Source organism: Barbatula barbatula (genome assembly GCF_947034865.1).
Source record: "Barbatula barbatula genome assembly, chromosome: 18".
Taxonomy (NCBI): domain Eukaryota; kingdom Metazoa; phylum Chordata; class Actinopteri; order Cypriniformes; family Nemacheilidae; genus Barbatula; species Barbatula barbatula.
Genome location: NC_136781.1, coordinates 7,507,752 through 7,528,461, shown reverse-complemented (window position 1 = coordinate 7,528,461; position 20,710 = coordinate 7,507,752). Strand labels below are relative to the sequence as shown.

Genomic DNA, 20,710 nt, shown 5'->3' with positions numbered 1-20,710 from the left:
CACATGCTCCTGTTGCATGCCTCTGCCGGGCAGCCATTTGCGATTTAACTAAGCAGGAACGTGTGGGGGCCCACCGCACGGCCCGCTGGCATGCCTTGGCATGCCTTGGCATACTTTTCCTCTACCACGCTCCCTCGACTCGCCCCTTCTCGAGCAATCACAACCAACACTACTGTCATTTATAAACTTTTAATATCTGCTCCTCTGGGTAATGGTTAATTTCTCCCAGCACATGGCTCTTCATTAAAACTTGATTTCCGTCAGAGACGATCTCTATCGCATTAGCTTTAGTCACTCGGATAGGTTTGGATTTTATTTATTTTTATTTAAGATGCAGTGCAATGTCTATTTTTAATCACACAGCCCAGCTGGAAGGTCCCATGCTCTCTCTATTTCTTTCATCTCCCTTCAGTTTTGTCTACCTTTTGGTCTCCAGTGTGTTTCTTTATGCTAATTGCCCTCCTCACAGCTCCATAGCAAGCAGGAAATGATTGATATCGCAAGGATAAAGTGTGAAACAGTATCATGAAATACATCAATTTGTATTGGAGTGCTGCTGATGTGTTCAGAGAGCTGCTCACTTCGCTGGCACTTAGCTGCTAGTTTAGTGCTTCAAGATGAGAAAAATCAATGTGTTTCCAGCAGGTTTTTGCTCTGTTTTATCCGTCTTTTCAGTCATTTTTTTCAGAAGCATGAAAGGCTTTCCATGTTCACCTGAGACTCCTATTGTATTCCTTGAGACAACTCCTGTTGGAGTGCACGTTTTCAGTTATTCTTCGCGTAAGAGGATCAATACTTATTTTTTCCTGCAGCATTGTAAAAGTTGATGCTTCTCCATATAGCAGTATTTTCATGTCATGTTCTTATTGGACTTAGTAGCTGACGTCATCAGCAGGTCATATGTAAAAACCTTGCAATTTCTCAGTTCAGGAAGAGATAATTTGCTCCATCATTATGGATGCTGAGGGAGGATAAACCTTGCTTAACACCAGCACTGCCAGACTCTCACCCTTGCTTGGAAGGTCAGCCCAGGTCGACAGCAGAGATGAGCAAGCATGTGTGTGGATGCCTGTATCGGTGATGCCGGGCGGCAAGCTTGTTGTACTGACCCTTGGACCTTCTCACAGCCTGTGTCTTGGTTTTCTCGCTCCTTCTCACTTGCATGCCTTCTTTTGGCAAGAAATCAACTTTAATGAAGCTCTCACATCTCAGGGTTCACTATGGGTTCCTGCTTAGATATATCAGAGCATGTGTTTGTTTGTGTTTTTAGCTCTGAGCTGAATGCCCCATGGCTAGCGTTTCATCCGGCAAACATACAGGTTGTTAAGAAGTCGGCTTGGCTACAGTACCAAATTAATTTTGCGTTGACAGGGCGAGCATGCCTTACGTTCTCAGCTTATTCATTATGGCCGTATGGAGGAGTCAGATCTGCTCTTTTCATCTCTGGAACCAACAGCAGGAAAGTTATGAGAATTATTTCGGCCTCAGAGACCATATGAAGAAATAGAGGAACAGCAATCTCTGCCAGCTATGACATTTTACTGTGTCTGTATATAGAGCACCTGTTTCAACCTTGACAGGGTTCCACTTCATATTTTATTTTTATCCAAACTGAGGATGTTGTATGTTGGTCATGTCAACAAACCTGAAAAATTGGTTTGTTGCTTGTGCATGTGTGTCTGCACAAAAACACTAATCCCAACCTGATCTCACAGGAATATTTTGAATTGATTGGGAGCGATATTGAAGCCCCGCCCATAACATCACTGGGGAGAAAGCAAATCCTACAAAAATGTACGAATTAGATCGTACCAGTTCATGCGAATTAGCCAGAATTAGCCACATTGTAAAATAGATAAGATTATGCCGTGAGCGTGTGTTGGTGTAGTAACCTTAAAAAAAACAAATTATGTTTATTGGAAAATGCAAAATTTCAGAAAGTTCTCCGTGATGATTAGGATAAGTGGTAGGGTTACGGTTTGGGGTAGAATATACAGTTTGTCCAGTATACAAATCCTCATGTTTATGGAAAGTCCCCATAAAACATCCAGTGTGTGTGTATAGGCCACTTGGGGTAGCGTGTTAACCAGAGGAGCAGCCGGTCCACCAGATGTTCCCTCCCACAGTGGACTTGTCACATAGGGACCTTTGGTCCTTTACCTGATCTGCTTCAGACCTTCACCACTGGAGATTTCCTATACCCGAATCTCTCAGATATGACTGATCATTGTCCAACCACCGTTATAGCATCCTGTTCAAATGTCATATATTTGATTCTGTCAGATACACATTTTGACATACAGCATTTATGTTTTTGGAATTTATTATAGGTCTTGTAAATGGGAAAGATTCATATGTCCCTAGGTAGTTTTTACATTTTCCTATGGTAATGCCCTAGAAAACATGTTGCTGAAGGTCATAAGCCCCACCTGCTCCTGATTGCTTGTGAGATTTATGAGGCGAAAATGAGTCCTATAGGGAAAGGTCAAATCTACAGGTAACATGGGATTCACTGTGCTGCAGAAAAATTGTGAGATTATGAATTTTTATGACCCTTATGATACTGCAGATTGTGGTGGTAAAATGTATGCTGAAAAATGTTGGGCACTGTCGTTCACTATAATTTTTGAATGAAGAATTTCACAATTCTATTATGATATATGATCATCAGTTTGTTCAATAGAAGACCAATAGTCAAAAGAACGGTAGTTCCTGTATTTTATTCTGAAGAAAACTTTTCTCCCCACTGGCCATCAATCATTCGGCTGTTTGTAAACATAAACTTGAACCAATTTACATCGACTTTGAATGATAGAATCAGACATTTTCCAACAGACAAAGAAAACGAGGGGAAAAGGTGTTGTTTGTCAAACCAGTTCGAGGCATTTTGACATTCGCATTTGTATGACTTTTAAAATACATGACGGGCCCTCTCCCCAGTCTTTTTGGAACATAAATGGCTCCACTACATAAAAGAAACCAAAATGAGTTACAAATTGCTAGTAAATTATTTCCTGTTCTTGTGGATAATAGGCTACCTTGTGACGACTTTGATTTCCTTTCCTCCGTGTTTATTCAGCCATCTTTGTCCAGCTCTGCTGGAATCCATATTGATAGCTGTCAGGCACTGTTGCTGGGCAGCGTGAAAAAGAGGGCTGTGAAACTAGGGGAAGGGGAGATGTTGTATGGAGGGCACATCTGTCAGATCTGATGACTTAACCCATGCTGTGATGTGAAGGGTACTGTCATGAGATGGAGTAGAGCCAGCACAGGTATGCCCAGTGCGTACACTGTCCTCGGGCTGGAACTGGCTGTGACACCCTGGTGGATCGGTAAGAAGAGAGTAGAAATCCCCCTTGTGTAATGTGCTGAGAGTAAAGATCTGTCCACTGCAAAGCCCTAACTGTGCGTTCACACCGCCAGCGACACCCAGCGACAAAGCGAGGCGATGGCATTCATTTCAATACAGAGCCGGCGACATCCGGTGACACAAGCGACAGTGGCCTTTGGCGACAGGAAGTGGGTGTGTATACCAATGGGGCAAACTTGAGATTTGCTCAACTTTATGCAAGTGATAAGCGACTTTCTGGAGCGACTACCAATAGGAATAAATCAGCGGAGATCATGTCTTCCGTCTCTCGTCAGTAACTGAAGAGTTTGTTTATAAATGTTACTAGAGCAACGAAAGCTAGGAATGCCTTCCAATGTCCTCGTAGCAAGAGACTAGCGAAACCTAGCAATAGAGTCGCTGGCGGTGTTAACGCACAATAATGTGAAGACTCATCCTATCTCATCTTGGACTCTCAAATTAGTTTTCTAGAAATCAGAGTTTGGTCTTAAAGTTCCAGGATTTTATTGTTGATTTAAATTACAGTAGGCAGATACTACACCAAAGAAGTGTGGTGGTGGTAGTAGTTACGTAAAAAATCACTTTAGCATAGAGATGCACTGATATACCGGCTAATTATCGGTATCGGTTGATAAAAGCAATTTTTTCACACTTTCAGCCGATAGTTCAAAGGCAAACGATGATCAGGGACGATATATCCTGTCAATTAAAGCGGACAGGAAAATGCAATGAATTTGTGCTAGTATAAGAAACATCACCAGTTTGATGTTTAACATTTATATGCATTATATAAATTAAAAACAATTAGAAAGTAAAGAGACATTTAATCTTCAGAACATGTATAGGCATCGGCAGATATCACTCTGAATAATCGGCTATTCAGTATCGGTGGAGAAATGTAGTATCGGTGCATCTTTACTTTGACAGACTGTGGGAAAAATTGTATGTGTGTATTTTATTCTTCGCTAAACTATTGTATTTCTTAATGTAACTTTTAAATGTATCCCCCTTTTTCACCTTCTGATTTGCGATTAGCATCCTTTACCTTCTTAATGTTTATAAACTATGGAAACATAGTATAATGGATAACTTTTTAAATTGACAATAAAAATAGAAAAAAAAATTCTATGGTTTACACCAATGTTTTTTTTAAATAGCCTACCAATGAAACACTTTTCCTGTTTCTGCAACCTCCAAGCATCGGATATTATTACGGGCTAAATTGGGCTTTGTGGGTGGAGGGAGGACTGTTCACTTTATTTCTTTAGCACATTTCAGTGCAACCTTGGCTTGCCAAAGTGCTGTACAAGAGTAGAAGGAAAATAATAATAAAAAACAGATAAACATTACAAAGAATTAAAAGCACAAGAAAGTAAAGCATTTTTAACAATTTTAAATTGGGCTAGCGCAGTCCTTATGGGTAATGGCACGCTGTTCCATAGCTTAGGACCAGCTACTGCGAAGACTGTTCGAAGACTGTCTGTAAAACTTTAATGTTAATTGATCCCAGGGATTGAATGCAGACACAGGTGTGTAGCCGAAAGGCAGGGCTGCCAATAGAGGCATTTGGAGAAGGGCCGATAGCAGGACCAGTGGCTGTAGAGCTAAAGTGCCACCAGCAGGGAGAACCATTTTTGTGTCAGCACAATCTTATTGCAGAATGTTAGTTTTGAGCATTAAAGGGCACCAACAGTTCCAGTAAATACAGCATAGGTCATTTTGCTTTCAAATCAAACAGTTTGAGAAAATAGTGCAGCGCATATTTTTTTTCGCTGCAGATTCACGTGTTGATCAGCGGCAGGTGTGAGTCTGGTGCTTTAGCTCGCCCACTCCCTTAAGCACGCCTCGTGTAACAAAGTTATTACCGGGAGACTTAATCAAACCCACTAACAATAGCCCTCACTGACAGACATCCAGGCAGCTGGTGCATAATGCTCTGTGAATATTCAGAGTGGCCCATCAACCCCGTCTGCCTGCTTAATCAAGTTCTCCTGGTCACCTGGGGAACAGGAAGCAAAAGGTGAAGTGAGGCAGCACTGCTTATTGAAACTGTTGCCTTACACTAAGGCTGAGAGTGAGAACAGGATGACATGATGCTGATGAATAATACAGCATAGATGTATCTGCATACACCCTTTAAAAGTTTTATATTTCATTTTTTGATAAATAGTTAATTTAGATACAGTTGGGGCACCATTGCGAGCGTATTTCCTTTGCTCTCATATTCATAGGACACAAAATAAAGCATTTTGTGCTTTGTATTCTGTAGGATTAAAGAGCTCTCCGCGGGACATCAATCATTCAGCTGTTTGTGAACACACACGTTTATTTTAAATGATGATGTTTCTGTTGAAATGAAAAGGAATCAGAGAGAGAGAATCAGTCAGAGAGATGGAGAAGAGGGAACCAGAGACCATGACATTGGGCATGAATGGTTTTCTTTAAGATGCCACGTTTAGTATTACAAAGGCATACAGTAGAACAAAGGCAAATGACACTGTTAAATCTCGCATAGCATCATGGCTGTATTCTTGTTACTGTCCTGTTATTATTGTCTCGTTTGGGCACTCTCAGACCCATGCAGCTCTATAAAAGAGTAATGTAGAACCTTGGAGAGACCCTGTGTACTGCACTTTATTCGTGAATGCTGACTTATTTATAGGTGTTGGAATCGTGTTGTTTGCTTGTTTTATTGAAAAGCTTGCGGGTAAAGTGGCGACAGGCTAGCATGCGAGCGCGATCTCTGAAGGGCTCCCCTGCAGAAATCTTCTTCCCGATAAATAAGTCAGTGTTGATGAATCTTTAATTTCGCATGAAATACATTGTCGCCCAGATGGTCCGCGGGGACATGTCGCAACTCCATGCGCAAAGCAAAGCAACCAGCCCCCCAGGTCAAACGTATCCCTCGTAGTTACCATTCTGAAGGAGAAGCTGTTGTGGTCCCCGTAATTAGCTCAGCATGCGCATCTACCGAATAACATGATTTGGAAAATGAAAAATGGTTTAAGACTTGAAGTCATGTGACATCTGGCTCTCTTGTATTTCACCTTCATTGCGGCATCAGTACAGCCATCAACCTGATTTAGTGCAACACTGTCACTTTTCAAACGCCGTTACGTATAGTTAGGAGAAAAAAATGTTTAGACCCTGTGGTTAGATATAAAAGAACTTGTACTTTTGATGCCCGATGGGATAGAAGCAAGAAATAGCAAGAAGGACAGGCACAAAGGGAAATCCAAGCAGAAGAGAGAAACGATGTGGCCATGTTAAAGCAGTTATTCAAGGCGTTCAAAACAGAGCAATGGACTGAGAGTTTGACACGTCAAAGAATAAGAGAGAACGATGAAGAACATGGACCATCAGTGAGCGTATTTGCTCTACACAAGAAAGTTCTTTCAAATGAATAATTCAGAAGCTAAACTCACTCCATCCCTAAAGCATATCACTCAAGCCGAACTGTTCACAGAGCAGGTCAGGGGCTCTCTGTAAAAATAGCCCTTTATGATCTTCGTGCTCTTTTGGGTCGAGAAGACATCTAAAGAAAGATAAGTAAATAAATAAAGAAGGTGCACCATGTTTTATTTAAGTGAAGGTCTGTGTTTTGTATTCTCAGACTAAGCAATCCTGACCACAGGATTAAGTGAGGGGCCTTCTGTTTGGTTTCTGAGAAAGTGATGTTACTTTAATGACCGTCTGTCTTGACTGGCTGCAGTTAAAGAAGTTTTCCCGGTTGAATCCTCTCGCTCCTCAAAACAAGTGTATCTTATGAAAGTATGAATGTTGTCACAGTTCTTAGAGGCTCTGTGTTTTTGTGTCTTTTTGTAATCCCAGACTGGCATCTGTGATGGTGTTGGCAGTACATCATCATCACTTGTTGTTTATACAAAAATGCAGTATGACTATTAGTATTACAGTTAAAAGCAAACCTTTTTTGAAAACAATTTTAAAAAGGACAAAATATTAATAATAATAACTTAAACACTACTACTGAAAGACTAAAAAATAAAGAATTTTTCAAGCAGCCAATGTATCTTAGCAGGGTGCATAGTTATTATGTGTAAATTAAAAACAAACATTTTTAAATACAAAAAAATACATTATTTAAATTAAATATAAACAGTAGATATGGCCTTATTTTATAATAAATAAATAATATATTAAAATACAGAATTAAGTATTTAAAATATTGAATATAATTTATACATATGGCTTTCTTTATAACAAATCAATTATGTATAAAAACATAAATAATCAAATAAATGAAAACAAACAATTCAAATATGTAATATAAACATATTGTTCCTTAAAGTGGAGGGATGTCAATCTTTCTGGCTTCTTTACGCTGTTGAACGTGCTGGCTTCTCATGCTTAACATGGTCAACATGTTAAAAAACGAGTTGGACATATGACATAGTATTTCCCCCAGCACTCCAACTTATTACGAAATGTTTTGTATAAGTCTGGATCACTGTGTGGTAACAAGGATCCTATTTCATTTATTGGCCTTTTTCCCAAAAAAGCACTGCAAGGTGAAAGAAAGAGCCCACCCACGCCAAACCCGCTTACCCCGCGTCAAGATTGGCTGCGCTGCAACCCATTACTCTTGCGATAGTCAAGTTTAAGTGTGTCTGTTTGTTCAAGGCATTTCAGTGATGGAAGTTATATAAACGGTGGATTTTGGAGAATGTTTGAAAATGATAGATGCGCGATCCCAGTGCTAAAAGATGCCAGACATGAACTGCAAGTGGTAAGTGAAACTAATTCATATGTTTGTGTTTTGTTGGCAATCGGTGCGTACGTGCCTAATTGTGTGCTCGTGCTGTAGTTCCGTCCCACTGCCAGCCTCCAGCAGCTTGTTTTTCCAGAAATAATCGTACAGCTGTATCTATATTTTCTAAATGTGATCAAACTAAATACTCTTTAGAGACACAACTTTTACAGTACTAATGTATAGATACTCAAGATTAATATGAAGTTGGCAGAAACTGCGTGTGATACCTGATCTTTAACAATTCAGTGTTTACAGAAACCAAGGGTTATAGCTTTTAGCTCTTGCTTGGGCAGACGGGGAACCTCTATGAGTTTAATTTGACATTCTAGATGTTTATTTTCATATACTCAAAGTGAAGATGTTTTCGAACTGCGATGCAGTGAAGTTTGCTGATTTAGTACTTTTCATTTTTTTACCCTCTTGTTTATTTAATTGAAGGAAAGAATCTGTTGGACAAGCCCATGTAACCTCCTCAGTTGCTCCAGGTGGCGTACTTCCCCGCCTCTGACAGTTTCTCACTAAAGTAATGTGTGATGTGTTTTTATTTTCGTTTTCTTCCTCTAGTTGATTGTATGATTTGTTGAATCACTCATATTCCAGCATCTGCGTCCTCACAGTTCTGCTGTTGCCACTCTGGCAAGCAGAGTGATTAAGATCTACAAATGGCATCTTGAGACCTTGTTAGCAGGAAGAAGCTTTATCGCTTCCATCCATCCATTTCTCCATCCTTCCATCCCACCACTCATCACAACTTCATCACCCTCATTTCCCATTTTATGACAATCTCACCTACATCCGATTTTATGATTTATAACACGGTCTCCATCTGGGTTTGTGCCAGTGATGATTGCTTTTAGACAGCATGGGTTCCCCGAAAGTGTAAAAATTTTTGTTTATCTGTGTACGGATAATCTGTTTTACATTATCATTCCGTATTTTGAATGTCACAGAGTAATTATAAGATGCTGTTTTTCTATGGATGCAAAAACCATAGAGCCCCATTGTAGCTGTGCTTCCCTTCGGAATAATTTGGAAGCCTACTTGGGTGAGATTTTGCATCATATGATCCTTCTCTTTAAAATCTTGTCTATTGTTTTTTGCCATTGTAAATATTGCACAAGTAAAGTCACTATTTTGTAGCCTACAGTATGAAGACAACAAAATATAAGTAATGAGTAAGAAGTGATGAATATGCTATCCATTCTTGTAAAGCATCAGTCTTCATCGCTATGTGTATACACTACAAGTGTGTGTGTGTACAGTTTATCATGTGAATTTATAGAGCTCTACTCTTCGTGCTGATGTTAGATCAGATTTAATGGAGGCGGAGACCAGAGACATGCCTGATCACTCATATCTCCTTCGGTCAACGTGGCGTTTCTCACTCAATCGTTCCTTTGGATTCATCCAAAACACAATTGCAATGGAAAGGCGAAATAGGATTGAAGAATCTATCGATCTGTGTTGTATCAACACCATCCATCTGTGTTTATCTTTCTATCTGGCTTCCTCATCACAGACAGCTTTTTTTGCAACCACACCAGGCATTTTCTTTCCGTATTTGTTTAGTGATCCATCAGCCTATTTACCTTATCATGCTGTCAAACCATCCATTTACACTTCCATCTGTCTGTCGAACAATATCGTGCTGTCCATTTGTCTAACTATATTCTCTGTGTACTTTCCCCACTGTCAGTCAAAGCTCTTCATAACGGTGCGTTGTTTTCTTCTTATGAGTGGGCTTGTCCTGGTGCGCATGTGATTCATGCGCCCACCTCCGCGTGCATGCTTAATCACAGCCGATACTTCACTGTCACTTGCACTTAAGTGTTACGGATAAATGACTTTTACATTCGTCCTTTCATTATATAATGCACAATATCTCCACGTCAGTATACCAGAAGCCCATTCAAATGCTCATTCTACTGGCAAAGCCAGCTCTCTACTGGGTCACTATCAGTCTCGAAGGTTCAGTACGGTGCCTGGGGCCTAACACATGGATCAGCCAAACACCTTTCCTGAGTTTGGCCCCCATGTTTTAGCCTCCCAGCATGTTGAAAACACCCCATACCAAGAGATATGGTTTGCACACCTGCTCATGAGTAACTGTATGCGTTTACTATTCACAGTTTTTGGGTAATTGACACTGACAACATACATGAAATGGCTTTTAAAGACTCCAAGCATCGTTTTGGTAAGAGGATGAATGCTGAGTTTTTGCCTGCAGCATTAGAGAGAATAAGCCATGTTGCTATTAGTGCACATTTGCCTTCCCACAACACTGCAGAGGTGATGATCATCACCACAGATTTGCCTCAGGGCTGCGATCTATTGGAAGGTGTTTTTCATCTGAAATGTGGGACTTTGTTTCCCAGCTCCCTTTTTTGAGTTTCTTTTTGGGGTTTAGAGCAACATAAAATTCTGGTACTTTTTCTATTCTCTGTTTTTAAGCTGGTCTGTAAATCAAAAGCTGTCTGGTCCACTTTCCTGATAAGACAAGATCCCAATAAAAAATGTGGCAACTTCTTTCTCATCACATACACTAGGCCTGCTTGAGGAAAAGACTCAAGACCACCCTACCCTAGACGGCAACCGTAGTTTCTCATCCGCCGGTGTTACAGAGTTGTCAGGGCCATCCCGCTACAGAGATAAACTAGTGCCTCTCTTACTCCTCTAAAAATAAGCATTTGTTTATCGACATGTGTAGTGATTTCCAGCTCTCCTGCGCCGTATTGTGTGCCGAGCTGTCAAGAAACATTACTCTAAGGCATGGCTCGCCTTTCAGCTCTGATCGGCCAAGAGAGAATGCAGGACAATGCAGGGTGCTGGAGGGCATCCGGTTAGTGAGACTTCAGAGAAATCGGTGGGGATGTTGATTTTTAACTAAGAGTGTAGTTCTTGCTCTTTATTGATGGTCTGAAACTTTAGCCCTTTAAGGGAAAAAAAGTGAAAGTGAAAAGCAGGATGGATATCAAATAACTAGGTCATTTATCCAAGGTGACGAGGGAGCATGTCTAATTGAAGCCCGGCTTTGGTTGAAAGCCATGTTAGAAGAAAGGCTGAGGCGCTGGATTAGCTGAACTCAGATCTTCGCTGACCAAGTTTGGCATATTTTTTAATTGCTGCCTTACTTCATTATTTTGATCATTTTGGTGTCTGACAAACTGTCAGATGAGACATTACACGTCTCCCGATTGTTTAGAAATGATTCTAGAGAGATTTATGGAGAAGGCAAACCAGACCTCAAGCTTATCAGAGCTAGTTTCCATCTTGGTTTGATGAGGAATTTGTGTTTGCTCTTTCTGTTAGTTGATCTGCAGTGGCTGGCTCGAACAAATGCTCAACACTTTCTCTAAACAACAGTGTGGTTACTTTAGAGTGGATTTGTAGTTATCTTACTCATTCTTTTTGCTTTGGGTATGGCATGGAATGCTCTTAAGAGCTCAAATATCAATGTGGACAAAGATCTGGGATATCAGTGAGTACTTGAGATTACCAATACTCAATGGTTCACTGGTTGGACATTTGTGGCTTCACAGAGAAACCTTGCACTACTAAGTTTTTTTTTTTTCCAAAGTCATTAGTTAAGTGAAGGTCAAATACTGTAACTATTCTTACCTTTCCGCTACCAAGAGCTTTTTGTCTTTATTTTAATGACTCATTCCCACCGTTAGGCTTTAAGACAAGCTGTTTTTACAGCCACAACACGTTTTCCTTTATGTATACAGCCACCATTTCAAAATTATTTTCAGTTTTTTAGAATTTATTATTTATAGGTCTGTGTTTCGGGAAAAAAAATATTTCATTCTGTGAACTACTGACAATCTTTCTCCCACATTTCAAATTTTTTTTATATTTACATTTATTTAGAAAACGTTAATCGCATAAGCTCGATTTTATTACAGTGTTCATGTGTTTTGTCATGCCGTCAATCTTTTACATTGCTGTTGAATGACTTTGTTACACCTGAGGTTTGATTTTGTATACATTTGGCTGTATATGCTCTTCACATATAGTATAGGTTACCCAAATAATTTTGCTTCAAAACCAGATAAATAGAGCTGTTGGGTTGTCTCTGTCTCTGAGCTCTGAGCTCTTTCCGTTCTCTTCTGGCTGCAACTGAAGTTACCTTCACAATTGAATGTAGTCCCTCCTCAGAACAATTACTCTTTAGCTTTGAAGGAAACCTTTCTTCGTGTAACTGTAGTTTTTGTTCCTGCAGCCTCATAACTTACAGCTGAGAAAATAACATAACTTCACATCCTATTTATATTTCCTGTTTCTAGTTCTAGTGCTCTGTTACACATAAAGCTTTACTGTGGCAAAGGAACGCTGAAGATGAGAAGAGTTGATAGAGTATCTCTCTCTCTCTCTCTCTCTCTCTCACTCACTATCTCTCTCACCTCCCTCTCTGGCCCACTAGCAGTAAACATTGCGTGTTGACACATGGCCCTCAGAGATTTAATCATCTTTATTACATTTTGTTTCAGAAAAAAATGATATGATACGAGTTTGCACATTATGAGGTTGAAGTGTGTGTGTGTGTGTGGCACTGAATGTAAACCTTTGCCTGTGAAAGTCAACAGATGCATTTTTTAAAAGTATATTCTTCAGTTTATTTAATATTCATTGCAAACATTTATTATTCACTGGCATAATTACCTGTGTTTATTCACATACTGTATTTACCAGAGTGTTGATTGAAGCTTATTTGTTATTCATGAAGCAAACCTTGTGCCAAAGAAGGCTACTGATGATGTAACTTCATGTAATTACAGGCAGTTGACAGTAATGCCAAATCCATTATGTCATTTAATCTCATTAGAAGTATGCACGAGGGGCCATCGGGGACCTATCAGTCAATCATACAGTGAAGGTGTTCAAGGCAAACGCTCCTCTGTGTGTGTTTACTAGCTTTTTAGTAATCTAATCCACTGCTGTCCTCCCGCTGTAACCCTAGGCCAATCCCATAATCACCCTGTGCACAGATTGTTTGGATGTTTTTGATTACGATTGACTCCCCAACATCCATTAAACACTTTAATCTTGGATTGCTGCATAACATCTTTTGTTCATTTTGGTCTTTTTTGATTTCACATTCATCCTTTTGTTTTGTGCATTCAACCTACAGATGCAGCCTCTGGGAAAAGCAGGTAAATAAACACATGACTTGTGATCAGCGCCATAGTTATCCTGAAATTGTCTGCTGGTGTGTTTTTATTGTGGAAGTGAATGGCCATCCCTTAGAGAATAGCTTTATAATGTGTGAAGAGCTGGTGGTTGGTGTGATTGTTTCTGTAGATCGAGTATTTTAGATTGAAGGACCTGAGCCCAGAAACTAAGAGAGCTTTTCAGCCCAAATTAAGAGATAGGGGAAGGTCTGTTCAAAGACATCTTTTATAGTTTTGGTGGCTTGTCTTTTCCATCCATTTGTTTGAAAGATTCGTTTCTTCAATCTGTTGCGCAATTATCTCAAGTATTGCTCTCTTCACGTTATTTTCCCCATTGTGCCGAATGCTCCAAATCTTCCACTCTCAAAGTAGCCTTGGTACTTTCTCACATTTTCGATTTGGTCCACAAACCTGAAGAACTGCCTCTAGCGCTTTCAGATCAGAATCGAACAAAATACTCTGTCACCTTCGAATAAACAAACAAAATAGGCATTTTTTGAAGCAATTGGCTAAACAATAGACAAAAGTTTTCCCTTTAGATTCCACCCTGTCTCATCCAGGATGAGGAACTTTATTATCCAAACAGTGTTTTTGAATGCCGACTGGGTTTGAAGATAAGAGAAAGCCCCCTTTGTAGAAACTGTAAAAATATTGAAATAACAACCCTTCCTCGTAGATCTTCTTGAAAGTTTTTTGTCTTATCACTAGCATATAAATAAAGCTGACTTGACCGCTGTCAATGTGTAGTTGCATTGCACGTTTGGTTCAGAGAGAGGGAGAGACTGAGCCCGGAGGCCTTCGGGCATTTGGCTTTTTGAAGTAGAAGTGGATGAAAGACTCAGCTGTCATTTTCGACACATATTATGGGTTTCCTGCAAATGGAACATGCGGAGTTGAAAGGTCAACGTCCTTAACTTTCACAAATGCTGGAGGAAGTCATCCTGCTGAGAAATGTTTATTTTCTCCTTCCATTTGGGATTTCAGGTTTTATTCTTATTTCCTCCCTCGGCCGTAACTGCATCTCTTCTATCTCTTGGCATTACCCTCTTGTTATTAGCATTGTCCCTCCCCTGTGGTGAGTTTCCTTGTTAGGACAGATTTATACATCCACTGAAGCTTGAATTAAAAAGGCTCTAGGCAAACTCAAAAAGGGCTTTTCCAAGCACAAAGCAGTTGGGCTTATAATCATCCAGCGTGGCTTTCAACAGCACACTGAGTGTTATAATAAAACAACGGCTTTGCTTTATTTCACCTTACCGAAATTTAATTTTCTAAAGCCGCAAAGCATAAAGTGATTTCCGACTTGTTTTCTCACTAGTGACCTTGGCGAGCGGGCTGGGCTTCAGTTTTGTTTAAAGTATGAATCCACCTTTACTGCCGTGCTCACTCGCTCCTAACTCATTACCTGACATGATAAATGGGGCCTGTTCCATTAAAACTATGCCCAGCCCATGGTGGCATGGGCACCTGGCACTGAGTAATGGCAGTTGCACGGGTAGAACTGCCAGGGGTTGGTAGGAAAGGTGTGGTGGCTTAAGCATGGATTTGGCTCTTGAATCCACAGGAAGAAGAAAGGTTGTCCACTTCACCTGCCAGATGGCCCCCGCCCAGCCTCTCACTACACCATGTTTGGAATGGAGAGGGCCTTTGTGTGAGCCATAATGGGTTGGCCTCCCTAGCCGGGTTCAGCTAACACCTTTAGTATTTGTCTCCATCATATTCCTCTCTGGCCTGGATTCAAATAACGCTACAAAGGATCTGCTAAGCAAAGGCTAATAATCGACAATGACATTCCTGTAGAGTGTTCTCTGGTTGGAACATTTAACACAGCCTCCTCTGAAATGCCAAAACCTCCTATGAAGTGTGCACAGCTAGTGCTCATGCAAAGTGTTCTGTGTGTACGTGCCCATTTAGAGTCTCTTCTCCAGTTTGTATGGTTCTAGGTGGAGAAGTTCTTGAGTACAAGACACAGGATCAGGAGATGAATGATGTTACTATGTTACCAGCCATTAAGTTGTTGAAGGATGTTTTTTTAATTTAATTTAATTTAAAAATTATAGCTCTCACAATACCAAATTTTCACTACATGATCATCGTAGGCAAAATAATTCACAATAACAATATTATCACAATATCTATTAAAATGTAAAATTTTTCATTTTATTCTATTTCACTTTTTTGTGTGATAAATCAAACTATGCGCGCTGGATAAAAGAAAATTTAATTTAATAAAAAAGTTAAACAATTATTAAAATAAATATAAATTAAAATGTTTTATAAACGTTTCATCGCTAACAGCATAAACAAACGTCATGTGGCCCAAATGTATATTTTCGGTCTGCGCTAAGACTCTCTTTTGTGATTGGTCTACTGCTTAGAGTGTGTGTTGAGATGTCTCTGGCCAGTTAGATTGAAATATGAACGTAAAACTGACCAAAGTCATCAAACCGATCCGAAAACAGGAAGTGATGACAAGATACGACCCGAAAATCAAGTGATTTGGTTATATAAAAGGAGCGATAATTAGATCTGCGCATGGAACAGAGGAATTCCTGGTAGTATTGTTATTATAAATAATGAATAAATTAATATGAATTAAATATAAACTAAATAGTAAAATTCCTAGCCACACCGATAACCAAACACAGATCATAAGTTATCTTCGGGCCAGCCATATGCATCTGATGAAACAGTTATTTGTGTCTTTTTGGTCTCGTACTGTCTACTGACTCTTATCCATTTGTCTCATTCCCTCTCTGTCAACAGACAACCGTCGCACTGGTTTGGAAAGATCCCGTTCACGCCACAATGCAAACCCTATGGTCCGATGATCGCTTGCCGGCTAAGGACAAGCTTCGCCAAGTGCCAAAGACCCAAGAGCGGGGACTGCGAGGAGGGTTGAACAGGGATGGAGAGAGAGCCTGTAAAAGCCCCCGCCGGAAAGCCCTCCCCTTTTCAAATCCATACCCACCCACACGAACATACATACAGAACGAACCTCAAAGACGCGTGCCGCTGCTCACACTTCATCGCAGGATAACCGTGACCCTCTGAAGCCTTACATAAATGTTGTTCCATTGCTCTTCTTGCATAAGACCCGTTCAATTTGGAGGTGTTTATTTGAGATTTGACTGTTTGCTCTACTTTGTTTGTTATTTTCATGATTGCATCGGTTCTGTTTATATCCCAGTTCATCTCACGATGCAAACTCCACTGATCTGGCTCACGTCCATCCCTCTATCTGCAAACATTCAAACGATTGGCTGCAGTTTGATCTCTCGCTATTGGATTTTTCAATGCGCCAATACGATCGTCTTGTTGACAAAAAGCGCCAGCGAGTACGGTGCTGTTCTGTATGCATATCATCCGAGGGACTTCATCGCCGCTTTGATTGTACAAGTCCTTAGCTTGATTTGGTTGGCACCCCCTTGCTTTTTATTTCACATGACAGATAACATTTAGACGCCGTGTTTCCTCTCATTTCTACATCAGTCGCTGTCCGCAACTTATAGTCTCTGATCACTGCCCTTTTATATATTACAGATCTGATGTATGTAGCAACATGAAAAAGCTGCTGATTTTTAGCATCAACGCAACCGTGTGTACACATTTGTGCCGTGCCAGCTGCCGCAGGGTACCCGAGTTGGCTTAAAGTTATTGCTCTTTATCTACGGTAAACACTTGATACGTACATAGACATTTCTCCTTTCGAGTCAAAGGTTTTATTAAGCGAATCTGCTGGTGTGTGAAGCAAGCACGAATCAAAGCGATGCCATTCATTTCTGTTTCAAATGTGTCATAGGTGTTCTCTTGATTTCAGCTTTTAGTTCTCTACTGTGTGTAGGGAAGTTTTTTATAGAACAGTTGCTTAGTGTTTAATATTTTCAAATCTCCTTGGCCATTTTTAAGAGCTCTCAGATGTTCTACCTTTCTGCCCAGCCACATTTACCTTTTGAATTGACAGATTCAATTTTACTTTGCAGGAACTGTCTGTGAAGTGATTGTTACTTTGGTGATTTTCACAGGGTCTTATAACAGGTAAAACACACTGTATTCTGCGCTAGCACCTGAGCTCACAAAAAATAATATCTTGGACAGTCGGACAGAATTAAAATGATCCGGAAGCTCTCATATAAAACCAATCCCACCCGAGTAGAATTTCAGTATTCTAGAGATATACAGCACAACTTATGTGCTCAAAGGTCATTTTAGTGGCAATCTTTCCTAATTTGTAAAATACGTATTTATTCACAGTTTGCCAGATACAGCCTGAAGTATTTGAAATGTGAGCATTAACCAGATCCCGGTGCAAAGGAAACCGAATAGTGACAGTAAAGCGATGTTCACGACGTGGTGGCCGTCTTCATGTGAAAACCATTAGTAAAATCTCTGCCAGCTCCCCACACTTGCTTGTGGCGTGAGTAGTCATTTGCCATAATGTTTCATACCCCCCACGTCCATAACACTGCAGGCAACTGTATGTAGAGTAGGGTCTTCTCTCTTACGGGTGACTGGAGTAATACTGCCTAACATTACTGGTACATGCCACACAAAAATAATTTTCATCTCACCTCAATAGATGCTATCTTTGGTAGTTTTGTTTATGTAAGTGTATAAGACTAAAGTATGGCCGAGAACGCCCATGCTTTTAAACAAAGCGCTGTTAGACGAGCTTTCTGCTTTAGTCTGTGTTTGTCGTACACTCTAGAGTGAGGAAAGGTCGAGATGCAGCGTATCGCAATCCATTGATTTGCTTTTCTAATTAAAACTGCCCTTTGAATGCTTTCCAGCACATCACAATAGATGCTGCGCTGGGCTCATGCTGCTCTGACTACCAGCTATTTTAAACTCATGTTAATGGTGATTACAGCATCCACACGCTTTTCGTGTTTCATGTATTTTTATTTTCAAGTCTGAGTCTTAAACCCCAGTTACTTCAGTACCAACGGTACCATGTAACAAAATATACAGTAAATGCTCGGGTGAAAAATATATAGTATGCTTAGATTTTGTTAAACGTGCCAAACATTTTCTTTGTTTTTTGTTGTGTTATTGTTGTCATTATTATTATTATTATTATTATTATTTTTAGGTAGGAAGGGAGTATAAAAGTAAAAAGCAGATCAGTTCAATTGGATTTGATGAAATCACACTCATTTTTTTATTTTTGTGATGCAAAGTGAAGAAGATTTATTTGAAAAAAGAGGGATGCGCGGTATCTTACAGCGATGCATCTTCCCAGAAAATCAGTTAATCATGTCATTTTTACAACGCTAATGTCTATGACTTATTCTTCAAAATTATGTGTAATTTGTGATTTTTTCCCCCTTAGAAAAACACATTGTTGTACCATGCAGTAATCTTTCACCCTTCATCTGTGATATTGGTGTCAAACGTGTGTATTACTATAGGCTAATATATGTGTCATCAGTATTTGATAAGAATATTGTAGAGGGTATTTCAAAATGCAGATTAGAAACTGCAGGTGACTTCATATTTAAGTCAGATTCAGTAAAACCCAGAGGCTAGAAAAGAAAATTCTAAGTTACCAGTGCCAATCTGTGTCCTCTGCAGTGTCATTTATCCACATTTGCTCAATATGCTCAGTTCAGATTGTATGATGGTCCACTTTAATTTGTTAAATATAAACCTGGATCGCTCTTTTAATTTAGTGATTTCTTAGCATATCATTGCCAAAATAGACTGCTTGCATGTGTGGTAACTGTTTCTGACAAGTGATTCAATCTTCATTCTGTCTAACTTCTTCACCAACCTCACTCATTCCTTGGCGCTCGGGACTAGATCAGAGTTACATGAGTAAGAACAACTACAGCTGTCTCAGGACATTGTTTTATTTTTTAGGTAATGTAGGAACCCATTTCCTTGTTTTCCCTGACATTGTGTTTTATTGTATTTTAAGCGATTTATATTTGTAACGTCTTTGTTAATTTTTACCTGTAATTAAAAAATGGTGAAAATGGTTATGCACACTGTACCCGAATATGTAACGGAATATCATACTAAATAATAACCACTTTCTCAAAAAAAGGTATTTTCTTGAGTGTTTTTCTCTAAATTATGAATTAATGTCTTAATGCAAACACACCGTGCGTCCTAAATAGGTTTATCTGCATAGGGTAGATGACAACCGTATATGTGTTTTATGGTGTGACAGCATAAATTAAGAGGATAAACAAAGAGATAAATCTCTCCTATGGCATTTTATATAAAAAATATAAATATGAATAATATATGATTAACAGTTTGTTTAAAATTTTATATAGGACACATGTACAATGTATTTGTCAACTATCCATTATATTCTGAATTGTAATACCAACTCAATATGACTTTATATTAAACAACAAAAATAAATTCTGTCTGGCTGTGCTCACATCATGCAATCTGTGAGAACAGATGAACTGCTTTGTCGCTTAAAACTGGTAGCATCACAGTATAACATTAATAGACAGATAAATATAATTTTATATTTATTATTTACAATAACAAGCCCAATAAAATGATCTTATTTTGGAATATAAAACAATGAATGCCAAGAAGAAATATGCATATCCGCCTTGTTTATTCTATAATCCAGTGTTAAATGCATATTTCAATCAGCTGTAGAGACAAACGGCAAGTTTTCTTTTTCAGCATTATGTCATATGAATAGTTTTATTCAGTTACTGAATTGAAGGGTTTGCAATGTATAACTACTGTCAGAAGGAGATTAACAGCACTGTGCCTTGTGTTTGAAGTGCTCAATTGTATTGTTTGCTCTCTATCTTTCCTTGACTTCACAGTACATACGTGCATGATATTTTGTCAGTTGAATCTGACGGAAATATGTGGGGAGTCGTCGTTTACAAAGCTAACTATAAACGTCTCTACAATGCGCTGCATTATTTGCATTGTTCTTTTGACAGCTGACATTTGGTTTCAATTTGGGTAGAGATGGAGAAGGCAATGATGCCCCTCTGTTATTACTCTCTTTCTATGCCACCATCGTCCTTGTCTCTCTGTCAATCTGTGTCTTAGAGAATAGAAAAAGACTCACTTTTTTATCGTGTGTGTGGAAGAATCTGAACTGTGCATCATTGGTCATCCACCGGATTGTGCTGACATGAAACGGTAGAAATGTTCACACTACTAACTTTTAATTTTCTTTGCCTGCAACCTCTTAAGTGTGTGTATGTGGGGAGGGGATGGGGCTTGTGTGGGTGTGCATGCATACAGTATATCTGTTTGTATTTGTGTGTGTGAGTGTGTTTGAATGGAGATAAGTCAGGATACTGCCCTCCGCGACGCCGCCCTGCTCTGTTTGGCAGACTGTTGCCTGTGCATTTTGTTTGTTAGCATAAGCGATTGTGGCTGCTTCTGCTGTGCGTCTGCTTGCTAAATCACTGACACAGATGGGTG

General features: G+C 39.5%; 1 protein-coding gene across 10 annotated transcripts in view; it reads left to right on the top strand.

Moving 5' to 3' along the window:
- diaph2 (diaphanous-related formin 2) overlaps positions 1-19,644 on the top strand; it is a 364,217-nt gene extending 344,573 nt beyond the window's left edge. For 6 of the 10 annotated variants that reach the window (XM_079480323.1, XM_079480322.1, XM_079480318.1 and 3 more), the window contains 2 exons: positions 13,252-13,273; positions 16,058-19,644. In XM_079480323.1, the coding sequence (XP_079336449.1) occupies positions 13,252-13,273; positions 16,058-16,193 (158 nt within the window). In that variant the 3' untranslated portion in view covers positions 16,194-19,644. The remainder of the gene's footprint in view (positions 1-13,251; positions 13,274-16,057) is intronic. The other 4 variants (XM_079480319.1, XM_079480327.1, XM_079480326.1 and 1 more) reach the window with 1 other exon arrangement.
- Positions 19,645-20,710: the final 1,066 nt, after the last annotated feature.